The following is a 16114-nucleotide window of genomic DNA, read 5'->3' on the forward strand; positions in this document are numbered from 1 at the left end:
GCAAGCGAGAAATCCTCTGGACTCCTTTCGAAATAGTGACAAGTACTCTTTCTCATCCACATGTAACTTTTAACATCATTGAAAATTCCCCTGCTACGGGTAAACGTAATGGTCTTGCTTAAATGGTCACTTTTCCTCTCCACAAACTGTTTTCTACTCCCAATGTCTGTGTCCTTTTTCATAGGGTGGATTGTAAAAGCTGCAATAGTTTTAGGATGAGGATAATCTAATTCTGCATTTCCCATCTTTTGAAGCACTTCCGAGGATTGATCCGCTTGGTACAGATTTTGCAGTGATGGGACCAACTCCAATGCACATTTTACCAACAGCATTCTGCATTGTCTGAACAGTGAGCAGAAGCTAGGTGTTATCTGTGGGTTGATGTTGTTAGTGGACTAATCCCCCACACATCAATCATATTTGATTTAGGTGCGATATTTTGATACTTTGCCTTAGAAATCTGAAGAAGGGTCTAGGCCCGAAACGTCAGCCTTCCTGCTCCTATGATGCTGCTTGGCCTGCTGTGTTCATCCAGCTCTACACTTTGTTATCTCAGATTCTCCAGCATCTGCAGTTCCTACTATCTCTTTAATAGTTTATTGTACCTGTTAGAATTATCCCAATACACTTCGTGTACAATGAATTGCTTTTAAGTGCAGCCACTATTATGGCTACATTTACCTACAATCATACACTACAAATTGCAAAGAGGTTCACTAACAATTAACATTTTTAGTTCAGCTTGGTTGACATCTAATTTTTCAAGGTTACCTGTCAATATATTTACTGAAAAAAATAGTTGTACCACGAAAAGGTTTTGTTGCATTCTTTGCAGTATAAGCTATTAAGCTTAATTTGTCGATGAAATCCAAACTTGTGGGCAAACTGCTTCTCATTTCTTATAAAATTAAAATACTGCAGATGCTGGAAATCTAAAATAAAAAATGCGTGAGAAACTCAGCAGCATCTGTGTTTCTCTCACTTCAGTTCTGAAGACGTGTGGTATCAGACTTAAAACGTTAACTCTGTTTCTCACTCCACAGATGTTGCTGGACCTGCTGAATTCCTCCCACATTTCTTTATTTTGTCTCTTTTCAAAGGTGGACTCTGATATAAACCTTATTGTTTAGTCAAAACGTTTGCTACTTATTTCACTATGCAAGCGATACACTTTTAAAAAAAGGATTCATTGAGCCCTTGTGGACTAATGATAACTTAAAGCATTGAGGAATTGGGCAGTTTGGTGTATCTTTTGACTGCTAATATTTAGCAGTAAATTCAAAACTGCTTAAAATTTAAGCTGTAAATGAATAGTCAAGTACTTTTGACCTTGAGGCTTTAGTCAGAAAGTTGAATGATTCACCACAGCAAACAGCAAAAAAAAGGATGTATGATTAGGAAAAAAAACTATTAGACGTGGGTAATTATGCCACGCACAGCATGTATATGATTGAAGATTTGGGGTCAAGGGAGATTCGGTCTGTTTATGGAAAATACTGTCCAGGAATGTGAACACTTAAGTATGGGATAAAGCCCAAGCCCTCCTTTTTTTTTTTATTATTGAAGTTGAAGTCATTTCTACACTGAATCAAAATTCTAACTTTTAATACCTTAGCAGAATGAAAACATTTAATACATTGTATGGAATTAGTGGGTTTCTGATACCTAGAAAAGTCTGCTTATTTTGACATCTGCAGTAACTAGAAGTTACAGTTCTATGCTGTACAATACACTGCATTCACTAGCCATCATTTACTCAATTTAGCATTGAACTCAGGATATCTGGACATCTTGTGTGCATACTTGGGAGTCTGCTGTATTTTCTTTATAAACCTAGTGAAAGACAAAGACAGTCTCTAAACATAGCTATTTCCATACCGTTCTGGCTTGTCATGCATTGGTGCAATCTCACATTTTAATATTCAGTTGTACAACACAAGGTTGTCAGGCCTATGAATAAGAGGTACTTGCCTATCCACTTAGCTTCCAGCTTAAAATGCAAAAGTGGCTCCACACAAGAAGGGAAAAAGAATGTAGCCACCTGGATACATTTATTCACGAGGTAAAAATCTTCAATTGGATTCTTGAGCCGATAAAACACTCCCTCACCTTTTTCAGGTTTCTCCTCAGTAGCTGGCGTAGATGATGATCCACTGAATGCCATTGGAGAGTTGAAAGTGATTTGCTCTTCTTTGGTGAAGTCAGAATTTGGGGTTTCAGATTCAGTAACAGAATCACAAAGTGCTGAAGATGAAGATAATGAGGACGAAGATGATGATGAGAAAAGTGTTGGAGCTGTCTTGGATTCACCGGTGGGGCTAAGACAAGAGAGCACTGGAACTTTCTCACCTGCAGAAATGGTAAATACAATGAAGTTAAGACTCAAAAATTTTGCCATAAGCTAAGATGTATATTTTTTCACAGAGTAACCTGATGCAAAAGTGATAGCCTATTTGACAAAAGTAAGTCAGAGTTCTGATTTTCTGCTGTTACTTTGGCAGAAGATAAGGTTAGTCTCAAGAGAAGTGGTGTAAATATCTGAAAATGGCCATTCACAACATGTCTCTGGGATTTTGCTGGACTCTCATCTAATTAGGAGATTGGAGCACTCCTTCCAAATTCCCAGTAATTTTCCTTTAATTCAATACTGTTTGAAAGACAAAACTTGCCTTATATTTAATTTAAACAGATTTTTAAACAAAAACAAACCTGTTCATAGAATATCAATGTCACTAGCAAGTACAGCTTCTGTTGCCCATCTCTAAATACCTTAAAAAGGAACCTTGAGGGGGAGGCAATGAAGTGCCTTCATCAACACTGCAGGTCATACGGTGTAAGTACACACACTGCATTGTTAAAGAGGGAATTTTAGTATTTTGATCCAGCTATAGCAATAAAATGGCGACATATTTCTAATTCAAGTCATTTATGGCTTGTAGAGGAACTTGCAGGTGGAGGTGTTCCATTGCGCCTGCTAACCTTGTTCTTCCAAAAAGTAGAGATTGAGGGTTTGGAAGGTGCTAGCACAGAAGGTTTGGCAAGTTACTGCACTGAATCTTTCAGTTCTATCGCTACGTGCAGCTGGTGACCAGGGTCTCGATCAAAGGGACTTCCTTTCCCTGGATGGCGTTGAGCTTCTTGGGTCTTATTGAACTTTCACCCAACTTTTGATTTATCCAGTGAGTTCAGTTATGATTCAAATTGGCTGAACGTCAACATCTGCAACGTTGGCTCACCATGAAGCCAAGATGAATCATCCATTTGGTGCTTCAGGTTGAAGATCGTTGTAATTGTCTTTTGCATTTGTAAGTTGAGCTCTTTGAGAGGAGGATGTTTTTCATGACTGGATATGACAACACTCCAGAACTTTGATCTGATGCATTATTGATGGGATCGCATAGCACTGTCAATTGCACACGTGATGTCCTTTGCTGGAGCTTCACCAGGTTCATATCCCATTTTAACTGTTGCTCCTCCTGGTGTGCTCTTCCTCTCTGCTTGCTGAACCAGGATTGATCTTCTCACTTGATGATAGTGGTAGAGGGAGGGGTTTGCTTAACTGTCATAAGGCTGTGGATTGTGGTTGAATACAACTCTGCTGCTGCTGGTCCGCAGCATCTTTGGAAGCTTAGGTTTGTTCTGAATCTAACCCATTTAGCACAGTGGTAACACAATATAATAGAGTATGTCCTTTGTGTTGGTCACATGCACCAATGCTACCATTGTGGACAAGTGTATTAGTGATAGGTAGATCATTGAGGGCAAGATCAAGGTGGTTATTTTCTCTGATTGGTTTTCTCATCAGCTGCTAAAGGTTTTATCTGACAGATAAATCCTTCAAGAGGCAGCTCAGTCAATAGAGATAACAAGGTGTAGAGCTGGATGAACATAGCAAGCCAAATCTGAAGAAAGGTCTAGGCCCGAAACGTCAGCCTTCCTGCTCCTCTGATGCGGCTTGGCCTGCTGTGTTCATCCAGCTCTACACCTTGTTATCTCAGATTCTCCAGCATCTACAGTTCCTACTATCTCAGCTCAGTCAATAGCATTACTTGCAAGTCACTGCATTAAAGTCTCCCACCCAGAGTACATTCTGAGCCCTTACCAACGCTTCAGTGCATTTTCCAAGAGATGTTCAACATCGAGGAACTGAAGGGCAACTAGGAGTAATCAGAAAATATCTATGCCCATACTTGATCTGATGCTGAGATTTCTGGAGGTCGAAAGTCAACGTTGAGGACTCACCGGGATATTCCCTCTGGGCAGTGGCCCTGTACCCCTGGGTGGGTCTGTCCTGCTGGTGGGTCAGGCCATAAAGGAGCCTGGGGCATTGACTAGAAGCGACAAAGCAAGCAAAACTTAAGCAACGATTTTTTAAGATTTATTTTACTTACCAGGCTATGATGTTACTCGAGTGAAATGAAATTTAAACGTGATTCACAGAAGGAAAATTAACATGCAGACGAGCAAACCCCTCTGCTCCCCACCTAGTAATCAAAATTGATGTCTGGGTTACCTGCATGTTCTGCATCCACGTGTGTTTTCATTTCAGTTTCATCCATGCAAGAAAAGGTACAGGTGCCGCAGCACAATGAAAACATCCACTGCTCTTTATCAACATGTAATGACATGTGGCTGACAAACTGCAGGTTTACCTCTGTCTCAAATCCACAAACATGGCAGCTAAATAGAAAATTAAGTAAAGTTCAGAATATTGTTTTGCTTCTTACACATAAAATATTTTAAGTGAAGTAACACTGGTTCAGCATGACATTGAACTGTGGGGAATTAACTAGCTGCAGAGAAAAAGGAACAGAATTACCTATAGTAATATGGACTGTTCTTGCGATTACCACTCTTGGAGGTTACAGCAGTAGCCATGTCCTCAGAATCGCCACTCACTAACTTCACTGAATGGATTGTCAAATGCTGGTTTAGGTTTGCTCGACACTTGGCAGCATAGGGACACAAATGACACTTGTATCTTCGTTCTTCTACAAAAATAACAATTTACAATGGTTAGCTTTCAAACGCTCTTACATTTAACAATATAACCTTTCAACTCTTCAGGAGTGTTGTTCCAAATCTAGTTTATAATTTAATTTAAAAAACTAACAAACACAGCACTTTATTCATGACATCTCCTTACCTGTGTGCAAAGAAAGATGTCGAGACAGTGTCTGCTGCCGGCCAAAAACCTTCCCACATATTTTACAGGGAAAAAGCTGCTCACAAAACTTCCACGGTGGGGTTATAGTCCCTGACTCGACAGTTAATTTTCCTGCTTCTGCAAATGGACAATAGTTCTTATGTAGTCTTTACGTCATAGGCATAACAGTGTTTTAATTATGTTTAGAGTGATATCTGGTTCAGAGAGTTAGCTTTCTATAAAGATAACTGCCAAATTGATTTCCTCATAATTTTAGCCTTTAAAGCCTCTTCTCTCAACATCTATATTACACTTTTAGTTAGGAAACTGAATGAGCAGACTAGAAGTTCTACTAACCTTGTTGCAAGTTTTATTCAATTGGGATGTATGTCGTGATGGAACCAGAAAGTTCTATTCCCACTGGGACTTGCCCACATCAACAAGTTTCAAAATGGATAGTTTTATATATTTCACATGCATACTTTACTTCAAAATTGTACGTTCTACCTCTCTAGTAAGAATTTTTGTAGCTTCTCACAATAACCATTATAAAACCAAATAACTATAGGCATAAAATTAATGCTTTTGTGAAGGAGGGTAGATTTGGAATGTTGATCCAGGATGTATTTGTTTACATTTCTATTGTATCCACAACAACAACTTACAATATAGCTCCTTTAACATAGTAAGAAATCTTAAGGTATTTCAATAGAAGCTCTAATCAACAAACTTTGACAACAAGCAACATGTGATAGATGATCAAAGATTTGGCATAAAGATGGGTTTTACAGAACACCTTAAAAAGGAGTTGGGTGACAAAGGGGACAGGCTTAGAGGGGGAATATCACAACTTGGCTTGAGGCAGTTGAGGGCACAGACACCAATAGTGAAGCAATTAGAATAGGTATTGGAGGAACAAAGTTCGAGATGATTGTAAAATGGAGATTACAAAGAAAGTGGGTGCGTAGAGTCAACGGAGAGACCATGGGGAGGTTTAAAATAGAGTGACATGAAGTTTTAAGTTGAGGCATCGTCAGACCTGTAACCAATGTAAAACAGTAATCATAGCAGTAAAAAGGTTAATGGGATGTGGTGGGAGTTAGCATATATGGACGACAGAGTGAGCAGAGGGAGGATGATGAGAGGCCAGTCAAAGGAACACTGGACAGTCATGCCCGGCAACATTCGGGAAGCGGAATTAAACAAAATGATGGGATGAATTTGTGGTTGAAAGTTCATCTCAGGGTCACCTGTGGCTTTAAGGTTGCCAATATGTAGATTCAACCTTAGTTGGCTGAACAGAAGCCTAGACCTATGTCACATATTTATGGGAATGTGGTTCTCAGCAATCTGCAGACACTACCATCCACAGACAATTTGCACAAGTCATATGTCACATGTTGGTCATCTGATAAGAAATGAGTAAAACATATGGAATAAATAACAGATGAGACAAATTAAATATCATTAACATTCTCAAGTGATGAAGCAAAACCTGCACAGTCCTTGTAGAGTTTCAGAGTTTGCTAAGCATGCTGTTTTCTCCCCTCCTCTCCTAAAGCTATTGACACTGACTAGGTACAGGTCTATACATGACAAGTGCAATGTAGGATCACACTCAACTTTTGCCAAGTATTGTGTGACCTTTCCTGCATTAATTCAAGATTTTTCTAAACAGATGTGCTCTTAACCATGTAGCAATATTTTAATTTTAAAAATGTGATTATACTGGCAATCTGATCAGTAGCTGGTATTTTCAAGGCTATGCAAGGCTCGTGTGAACATTTGGTTAGAAATGAAAATAAACAATGTAAAAATACTCTCAGATGACAAAATATTTTCAACAAACATGCCAGAGGGAACTACACCTGCACAAATTAATCACTCAAAATGCATAATGAAGAACGTAAGCAGATGAATTTATGAGATGACTGGACTATTTTCTGCTCATTACCTTCTAGTTTCATACTTAAATTATTTTAGCTTTTGACTGGATAAACAAATTTCAGTCAATGCCATATACTTAACATAATAGCACCATTAGTTCTGAAGACTACCAGCATTAAACAAAAATTGGTTTTTTAAGAAGTTGAGTTGAGGCCATTCAATCCATTGAAGTTTACCTTTCTAATGCTCTAAAACTTTCAACACAAAATCTACTACTACCACCATCTTCATAGATGACAGAATTGACCCATTCTTGTGGTTAATGAGTGGACTGCTATGTGTTTAAAAAAAAACTAAATGTTATTTGTAGCCAACTAAGGTTGAATCTACATATTGGCAACCTTAAAGCCACAGGTGACCCTGAGATGAACTTTCAACCACAAATTCACCCCATCATTTCATTTAATTTTAAACCTCCCCATGGTCTCTCCGTTGACTCTACGCACCCTCTTTCTTTGCAATCTCCATTTTACAATCATCTTGAATTTTGTTCCCCCAATACCTATTCTAATTGCTTCACTGTTGGTGTCTGTGCCCTCAATTGCCTCAAGCCAAGTTGTGAAATTCCCCCTCTAAACTAAATGTTTTTTGTGGGGTAAAATAACTAATCCCAAGCTGCAGCCAGGAATTGCATTTGAGGAGAGAATGGATCAAAGAAAAGTGTTAGTATCGCAGCCATTTCTCTGACCTCACTGCTTTTAAAATCAAGATTGATGAATTTACACTTGCCCTGCAATTAATTATTCACACTTACCGAAAAATATGCAAAACATGCAATTTTGAAAAGTAATTTGACCAAAATAAGACACTACACATTTAATATTGCCAAATCTTTAAAACCACAGTCAAAATACAAAATTATAAGTATCACATACCATGCGATGGTGGTCCCACATGGAGGTCAGATAAAGGATCTCTCAATTTTGAAGTAAACGGCGATTGTCTAAATACATCTTCAGAAACAGAAGAGCTGCACCAGAAGAGAATTAAAGTGATTCAATAAGTGTTTCTGAAGCTATCCATCATTAAAATGTGCTTAGATAAACACAGAAAACAATATTACTTTTGAAAAAGCAATGGAGTTAGTTAGAAATTCAGAGAAACTTTGTGGTATAACAAATTAGATGATTTTTTTTCTGAGATCTCAATGAATCTAGCCCTAGCAAAATTATGAATATATTTCATCTACAGCTTGTTGTCATTAACTACTGAATCACCACAAGTACGTTCAACAGCGATTCTTATGATATTCTCTGCATTAATCTCCACCTCTCCAAAATATATTTTTGTGGATTTACTATCTACTTTACTTTTAATAGCCATGACTCTTACTTGACTAGATTTCACAGGCACCTTTAATCCTCAATCAAGTGGCCGTCCTTTACACATTCGTTCTGTCATTAGTTGGTTAATTGGCCATCTGATTCACAAACATTGCACCCCATACTATCTCGCCAGTTATTCTATCCTTAGCAGTGACTGCTGCACACAATCACACTTTAAAAGTTGAGTTCCTGGATAGCACAGTTTTTATATTCCCTGTCATGAAATTGCCCAAGTTGATCTTGGCATCTGTGGTCTATGGGACTCAGCTAGCGTATTGTCTACATTTAATAAATCCTTATGAAATAAAACACTCATTATGACCATAACTAAGTATTTGCAAAATAAAACGAAAGAGAAAGTGAAAATGAAAGTCTGATCTGGGAAAACACAGAACCACCATGATAAACTTGACTTTGCTAAACATTGAATTCACCAAATATTCCATTTAAGTACTTTACTAGATGGAAATCAAATCTATGTGGGCATAGGGCAATCTTGAAAACTTAATTTCTGTGTATAATTGGAAACTTTCTGGGAGAATAGAAATAGATTCAACTGGTGCTCGATTGGGTGCTCATGTCACATCCAATGGCTTGTTTCCTTCTCTGATTCTCTGTGGGTCATACATCAGTTCTAGTTGAGAATTTGGGTAGTTGATGTTATCGGAGGCCCTCCACATACAATTCCGAAACAGGACATGAGGCAGTGCACAAGAGAGACTGAGTGATCATTTAAACTTTTCCCCTTTGTAGAAAATATTCAAGAATGAGAAAGAAACTCTGTTTTGAATATTGGTTTTCTCTTTGTCATTCTTGAATATTTTCTACAAAGGGGAGAAAGTTTAAATAACAGGTCTGAGGAAGAGTCATCGGACCCAAAACATTAACTCTGTTTTTTCCTTCACAGATGCTGCCAGACCTGCTGAGCTTTTCCAGCAATTTCGGTTTCGTTTTCTGATTTACAGCATCTGCAGTTCTTTCGTATTTTTTTTCTGTCTTGAATATTGCCCACTTACAAACCCATATGATACCTCACTGAGTTCTTATGCATTGCACGCGTACCAAAATTTGTCACTGCTGACAAGCTTCACTTGTTTAATAAAAACACTTTTTATAAGAAACAAAAATCAGCGAGATTGCTGGAAAAGCTCAGCAGGTCTGGCAGTATCTGTGGACAGAAAGCAAAATTAACATTTCATGTCCTGTGATCCTTCTTCCCCATTTATAAAAGATTACCTCATTCTTCATGTAAAAGCATCTTATCAGTAATAATTTATATACGAACCAAATGGATGCTATTTTTCCCAAATGTAGCATTGCTAATATAATCACTCTCCCACGCTATTAAATTCTCAGATTGTTAGAGTGAAGTAGATGCAATTTATAAAAAAAGAATACATAGTACTTTCAAGTAAGTTACACAGCATTAATCTACTTCACAGTTCTCCAGTTCTCATTTACCTACTTTATCTCAAGGATCAGCATCTGGTTGTCCTGTAAACTAGGTAATTTGCAACAATTTACAAAAATTGCTGTAGTATTGCTTCAATGGAATACGTAAATAGTGAATGTATGGATCACCACTACATGAAGTGGCTCCAAACTACTTATGCCACAGTATTAGGACCTATGTTGACTCTCGAGGAAGATATGCATGTAAAACTCTCCTGTAATGGTAATCTTCAATAAAAGAAAACCAAAGTATTTTTCCCATTCATCAATTTATGATTTATAAGTCTGTGAGATAAACAGCGATGCAACATAGTGACAGTGTTGTTTTGTTTGCTACAGAATCTGTATACAGTAAGACTCCAAGAGGCAGAAACACCCTCCGAGAGCAATGACCGAAAATAAACAAGTGAATAAACAAAAGGTAACTGGATTAGTGATCAGTAAGAGTATGTTGGCTCAGGATCAGTCTGCAGAAGTTCATTTAGAATCAGGAATTGTGAGGCCATTCATCCTTTACGATACAGCTCCCAACAAAAACAACTCTGTGGGTGGGCCAACTAAAATTTATGTTCTACCGGTTGCAGCAATTTACGCCTAGATACGAAGATGACACAAACTGCAGTTACAGCAACTCTGCAATGAAATCACCTGCAACATCACTCCTCGAAAAATTCAATCAAGTTAGTAAGACATAACCTGCCCTGCACATAGCCATGCTGACTATCCCTAATTAGGCCATGCTTTTGTAAATGCACATAAATCCTATTCCTAAGAATTCTCTCCAATAGGTTCCCAATCACTGAGACTCACCAATTTATAATTTCCTGAATTATCCCTATTTCCCCTCTTGAACAGAGGAACAACATTAGTTATCAGCCAGTCCTCAGGGACCTCTCCAGTGGCTAGAAAGGATACAAAGAACTTGGTAAGGCCCCAGGAATTCTCTCTTGCCTCCCTCAATAACCTCGGGTGGATTCCAAGATTTATCCACTTTAATGCTCTTCAAGTCACCCAATACCATTTCTTTCTTGACCCCATATGTGCCATTGCATATTCGTATGCTCTACACAAATCTCACTATCCTCCACGTCTTTCTCCTGGGTGAATACCGACGAAAAGTACTCATCTAGGATCTCACCTACATTCTCTGCCTCCAAGCACACGTTCCCTTCTATAACCTTGCGTGGTTCTACCTTCTCCCTAGTTATCCTCTTGTTTTTAATCTATGTATAGAATACCTTAGGATTTTCTTTAATCCTACTTACCAAGGTCATTTCATAGTCCCTTCTTGCTCTCCTAATTCGCTGCTTGAGTTCCTTCCTGCTTTTTTAAATATTCTTCATGGGTCCTGTTTGATTTGAGCTTCCTAAACCTTGTATATGCTTCTTTTTCCCTTCTGACTAAAATGAAACCTCCCTCGCTATCCAAGGCTCCCTTACCTTGCCATCCTTGTCCTTCCTCCTCACTGGAACATGCTGGTCCTGAACTCTCATCAGGTCTTTAAACAATTCCCGCATGTCAAATGTGGACTTTCCTGCAACAGCTCCTCTCAATTAACACTCCCTACCTCCTGCCTAATACTGATGCAATTTGCCCTCCCCCTAGTTTAGTACCTTGCCACAAGATCCTAACTTATCCTTATTCATAGCTATCTCAAAACTTAAGGGAGTTGTGATCACTGTTTTCAAAATGCTCTCCCACTGAAAGGTCAGTCATCTGCCAGGCTCATTAGCCAGTTCAAGGTCCAGGATGGCCCTTCCTCTAATTGGACTATCCACATACTGTTTCAAGAAACCCTCTTGGATGCACTTGATAAATTCTGCCCCGTGGAAGCCTCTTGCTCTAAGGGAGTCCCAGTCAATATTGGGGAAGTTAAAGTGGTTAGAAAATTCTGAGAAGAAAGCTCTTCATCTTGAAAATGAGTTGGATTTCCTCATGGTAAATGTGGCACAACGTATGGATACAACACAAAGTTAGTGGCTTTTGCTTTGATCAATATTCCATGTCTGAATAAAAATGGCAAATACATGCTCAAAGCCAAGTTAAACACTGAAGGTAATGCCAACAAGTGAATGGTACAGTCTATGATCGCTAGATTGACAGATTACAATGGTCATCAGTTCAATGCATTGGTTCAGCAACATTAAAATGCAGTATAACTATATGATTAGCACAGATATGAATAGTCTTGACAGTAGCATGATTACCAGTGTGTAGGGAAGTAAAATTGTGATCATACACAAAAATCAATAATGCAATAGTAATGATGAATGAAAATGTTAAAACTGACCCCATCAAGTCAGTCTGTGACAGCTGAAACAAGTTTTTGTGGCATGGGGAATTTCAAAGGTGATGTAATTTTGCATTAAGAGAAATGCAATTCCTCCGAGTGACCCACCCACCTAAAAAGTATGGTGTACATATATCAAGGAAGAGATGAAAATTAAATTACATGTGGAATAAAACATTGTTCATTGCATTAAAATACAGCAATTGGTTTAGCTCCATTACTTGCAAACTGAAGGAAGATAGTACAATAGTACTATCTCCCACCCACCTTCCTGCAAGAATGCGATCCCCTACTGCCAATTCCTCTGCCTCCGCTGCATCTGCTCCCAAGATGGGGCGTACCATTCCCGAACATCCCAGATGTTGTCTTATTGCAAGGACCGCAACCCCTTCAAGTGGTTGAAAATGCTCTCGACCGCATCTCTTGCTTTTCCCGCACCTCTACCCTCACATTTCTACCCACAACAAAAATAAAGACAGAATCCCCCTTGTCCTCACATATCACCCGACTAACCGTATCATTCTCCGCCACTTCCGCCATCTGCAATCTGGCCCCACAACAAAGGATATATTTCCCCCTATCTGCCTTCCGTAGGGACCGCTCTCTCCGTGACTCCATTGTCTGCTCCACACTCCTCACTAGCCCCACCACCCCTGGCACTTTTCCCTGCAACCGCAGGAAGTACTACACACCTGCCCCTACACCTCCATCCAAGGAACCAAAAAATCCTTCCATATCAGACAGATGTTCACCTGCACATCTGCCAATGTGGTTTACTGCATCCGCTGCTCCCGATGTGGCCTCCTCTACATTGGTGATACCAAGCGGAGGCTTGAAGATCGCTTTGTAGAGCGTCTACACTCTGTTCGTGACAAACGACGACATCATCGAGTCGTGAACCACTTCAACTCCCCCTCCCTGGATGACACGTCCATCCTGGGCCTCTTCCAGTATCACAATAATGCCACCTGAAACTGGAGGAGCAACACCTCATTTTCCGCCTTGGGAGCCTACCACCCAATGGTCTCAATGTGGACTTTACTAGCTTCAAAATCTTCCCACCCCCGGCCTCACCCATGACCAATTGTCCCTCTCATCCCCTCCTCCTTGACCTGACAACCTGTCCATCTTCTCTCCCACCTATCCGCTCCTCCCACCTCACTGACCAATCCCCACCAATGCCTACCTGCACTCAGCTGTCACCATCCCACCTACCATCCCCAGCCCCACCCCTCCTCTCTCTATTTATTTCAGAGCCCCTTTCCCCCTCCCTCATTTCTGAAGAAGGGTCCTGACCCAAAACATTAGCTTTCCTGCTCCTCTGATGCTACCTGACTTGCTGTGTTCCTCCAGATCCACACTGCGTTATCTACTACAATAGGTGTGTTTGGACTCAAGATGGCCACATCAAATTCTGATAATCGAAAATGGCTACAAGAGAAGGTCTGGTTTTTAACAGTAAAATGCTGGAAATAAATATAAGCAACATCAACTTTTTTTTAAGTTTGATTTATTCTATTTCTGGGAAACATCTTGATCAAAGTAAAGATGTACAATCTAGGCCTGCATCTCAAGGGTGAGAATATTTACAACTATGTCTAAGATTATTCAATTTCTGAGCATGTGATATGCCCAACTTTGTTTGAAGGCAATGTCAATTGGAAACAGATTCTTCATTTGTGTGGGAAGAAGTCACCAATATTATTTGAATCACAATCAGTCATTGTTAGAGGTGACAATACTATAACCAAGGAAATAGCCTTGGAAGTTGATGCATCACAGAAAGGGCTAGGAACTTGCCGTATGCAGGAGGCGAAACTGACTGAATCTCCCCGACCCAATCCATTACCAGGACACAGAGTGAGACACCTGTTGTAGTGTTTGGCATTAAAAGGCTCCTTACATATCCTTTTTTGGCAAGCAGTTTGAGGAAACAGATCACAAGTCATTTGAAATTATCTGACAAACCTCTGACGAGTCTGCTATTTAGATTACAAAGGCTACGAGTCAAAATCCGAAAGGTATGACAGTAGTACATTATAATCCAGGGAAAAGAATGGTCACGTTGGATACACAGGTTCATTTTCCCAAAGCAAATAACGGATATCTCATCAGATCTACAAGCTGACCATAAGGACATGAAGGTCGCATACATACTTATGGTTGATTTGACGAGCCTTGGGCAGTACAATGCAACCAGCTTAGAGCAGTAAAAGCCAAAGAACCCCCGTTACTGAAAATATTGTGGCAAGACATTGCCAATAGTTGGCTTCAAACAACACAGGAAGTTCAAGACAACCCGAAATCCCTTTGGCTGTTTAGGTATTAGTTCAGTATCTCAACAGGATTAATCTTTAAAAAGATAAATGCTGATTCCAGACACTGATTTCTTTGTTGGGATATTTAATTGCAATTGCACTAGGATCACATAGGAATTCAGCAAACAAGGTATCTGGCAAAACAAAACAATGCATCGGCCTGGGATTAACTGCAACATTGAGAAAGCCATAAGGATGTGCAAGGCATATGTACTGCATTAACCAAACCAGCATAGAGACCCTCTACATCTGAAGTGAATACAGACAGGGCTATATTTAGTCTGTTTGGTACACTTGAGGAGATTGTATCAGACAATGGTCCACAATATGCAGGCAAACCATTTCAGGATGTGTGCAGCAAGTGAGGAATAAACCATGTAACAAGCCTGTCCAGATGATCCGAGATCCAATAGTGTTGCTGACAGAGTAGTTCACAGGATCAAACCACTTGTGAATGCAGGTATACAGCAAAATTTCCAGGTTGTTACATTGCATTTACAGGAAACAACAACAGATCCATCATCACAGACACCAGCTGAAATCATGTACTGGCAGGAAATCAGAATAATATTTAGGAATCATTTAGTGCAGAAAAGCTTACTGAAGAAGCAGAAGGTGGTAAAGTCTACATATAAACAGCATGATTAGATGCTTCCAGACCTGAGCTTCTCCAGCAACTTTTGTTTTTGTTATGATTAGATGTGGTATTGCCTAGCTTCCATGTAGAGCAAAAAATTCAAGTTATTCACCCAAGAGAAAGAACCTGATTCCCACAGAGATATTTAAGGTTTGTAGCAAGCCAAATTTATATGAAACCATACACTAAACAGTGCAATGCTCAGAAAGGTCTAAAGGAACCACATCTTAGACAATACTCCAGCAGCTGTGAGAACATGTTTGCTTATAAAGTCTAAGAGTGAAAATGTGAAAGATCACTGTGAAGACCAACAAGCACAGAGCTAATGTGCAAGATACTCATGCATCTATATCGAGGAGTCAAGAACACCTCATGATAATACTTGATCTCAGGAAAAAAAATAACTTTTATCAGGTCCAGGCATATTAATAAACCAGCTATACATTTTAGGGACTCAAATGATGGATAGAGGTCTAACTTTTAGTGTTTATAGCAATTCTGTTATGCGTATTAATTCTTATGGTGTAATTTCTATTTGAGGAAAAAGGGGAATTTTGTTATTTTGCTTCAATGAAATATGTAAATAGTGATGCCATACAGCAAGTGACACCATATCGGATTTGCATATGCTTGATTCCCTAAGATGTAATTGTAATTATTCACAAATGTGTGATTGATTTGCGTGACGAATTCAGTAACAACAAAAACACACTTAGATTGGTGGCAAACCTAATCCCAAGACCCCCAGCAAAATTATCTGACATTAAAATGCCTCCAAGATTGTAATTCCAATATTTGCAAAAAGTCCACTTAGTAGTTAACTCTTGTCATTTCTCTTTTAAAATCCCTACAAGATGGTCATTTAGTTAGAATCATTGGATTTTACAACTGTGATTCTTGAGTGCTGGCCTAAATGTGAAACAGACTCTCAATATCACCTCGGTGGTGCTGCGACAGCACACAATTCTTGCCTTCAGCTCAATTTAAAGGTCAAATTAT

The 16114-nt window shown here is 39.3% G+C and overlaps 1 protein-coding gene across 1 annotated transcript in view; it reads right to left on the reverse strand.

The window, feature by feature from the left end:
* Positions 1-677: 677 nt before the first annotated feature.
* Positions 678-16114, reverse strand: part of znf827 (zinc finger protein 827) — a 95641-nt gene continuing 80204 nt past the window's right edge. Inside the window, exons 8-13 of the mRNA XM_048607212.1 lie at positions 7969-8063; positions 5147-5284; positions 4820-4991; positions 4514-4680; positions 2110-2349; positions 678-694 (exon numbers count right to left, since the gene is read on the reverse strand). Coding sequence (XP_048463169.1) covers positions 678-694; positions 2110-2349; positions 4514-4680; positions 4820-4991; positions 5147-5284; positions 7969-8063 — 829 coding nt within the window. The remainder of the gene's footprint in view (positions 695-2109; positions 2350-4513; positions 4681-4819; positions 4992-5146; positions 5285-7968; positions 8064-16114) is intronic.

Source organism: Rhincodon typus, chromosome 1 (genome assembly GCF_021869965.1).
Source record: "Rhincodon typus isolate 14 chromosome 1, sRhiTyp1.1, whole genome shotgun sequence".
NCBI classification, from domain to species: Eukaryota; Metazoa; Chordata; class Chondrichthyes; order Orectolobiformes; family Rhincodontidae; genus Rhincodon; species Rhincodon typus.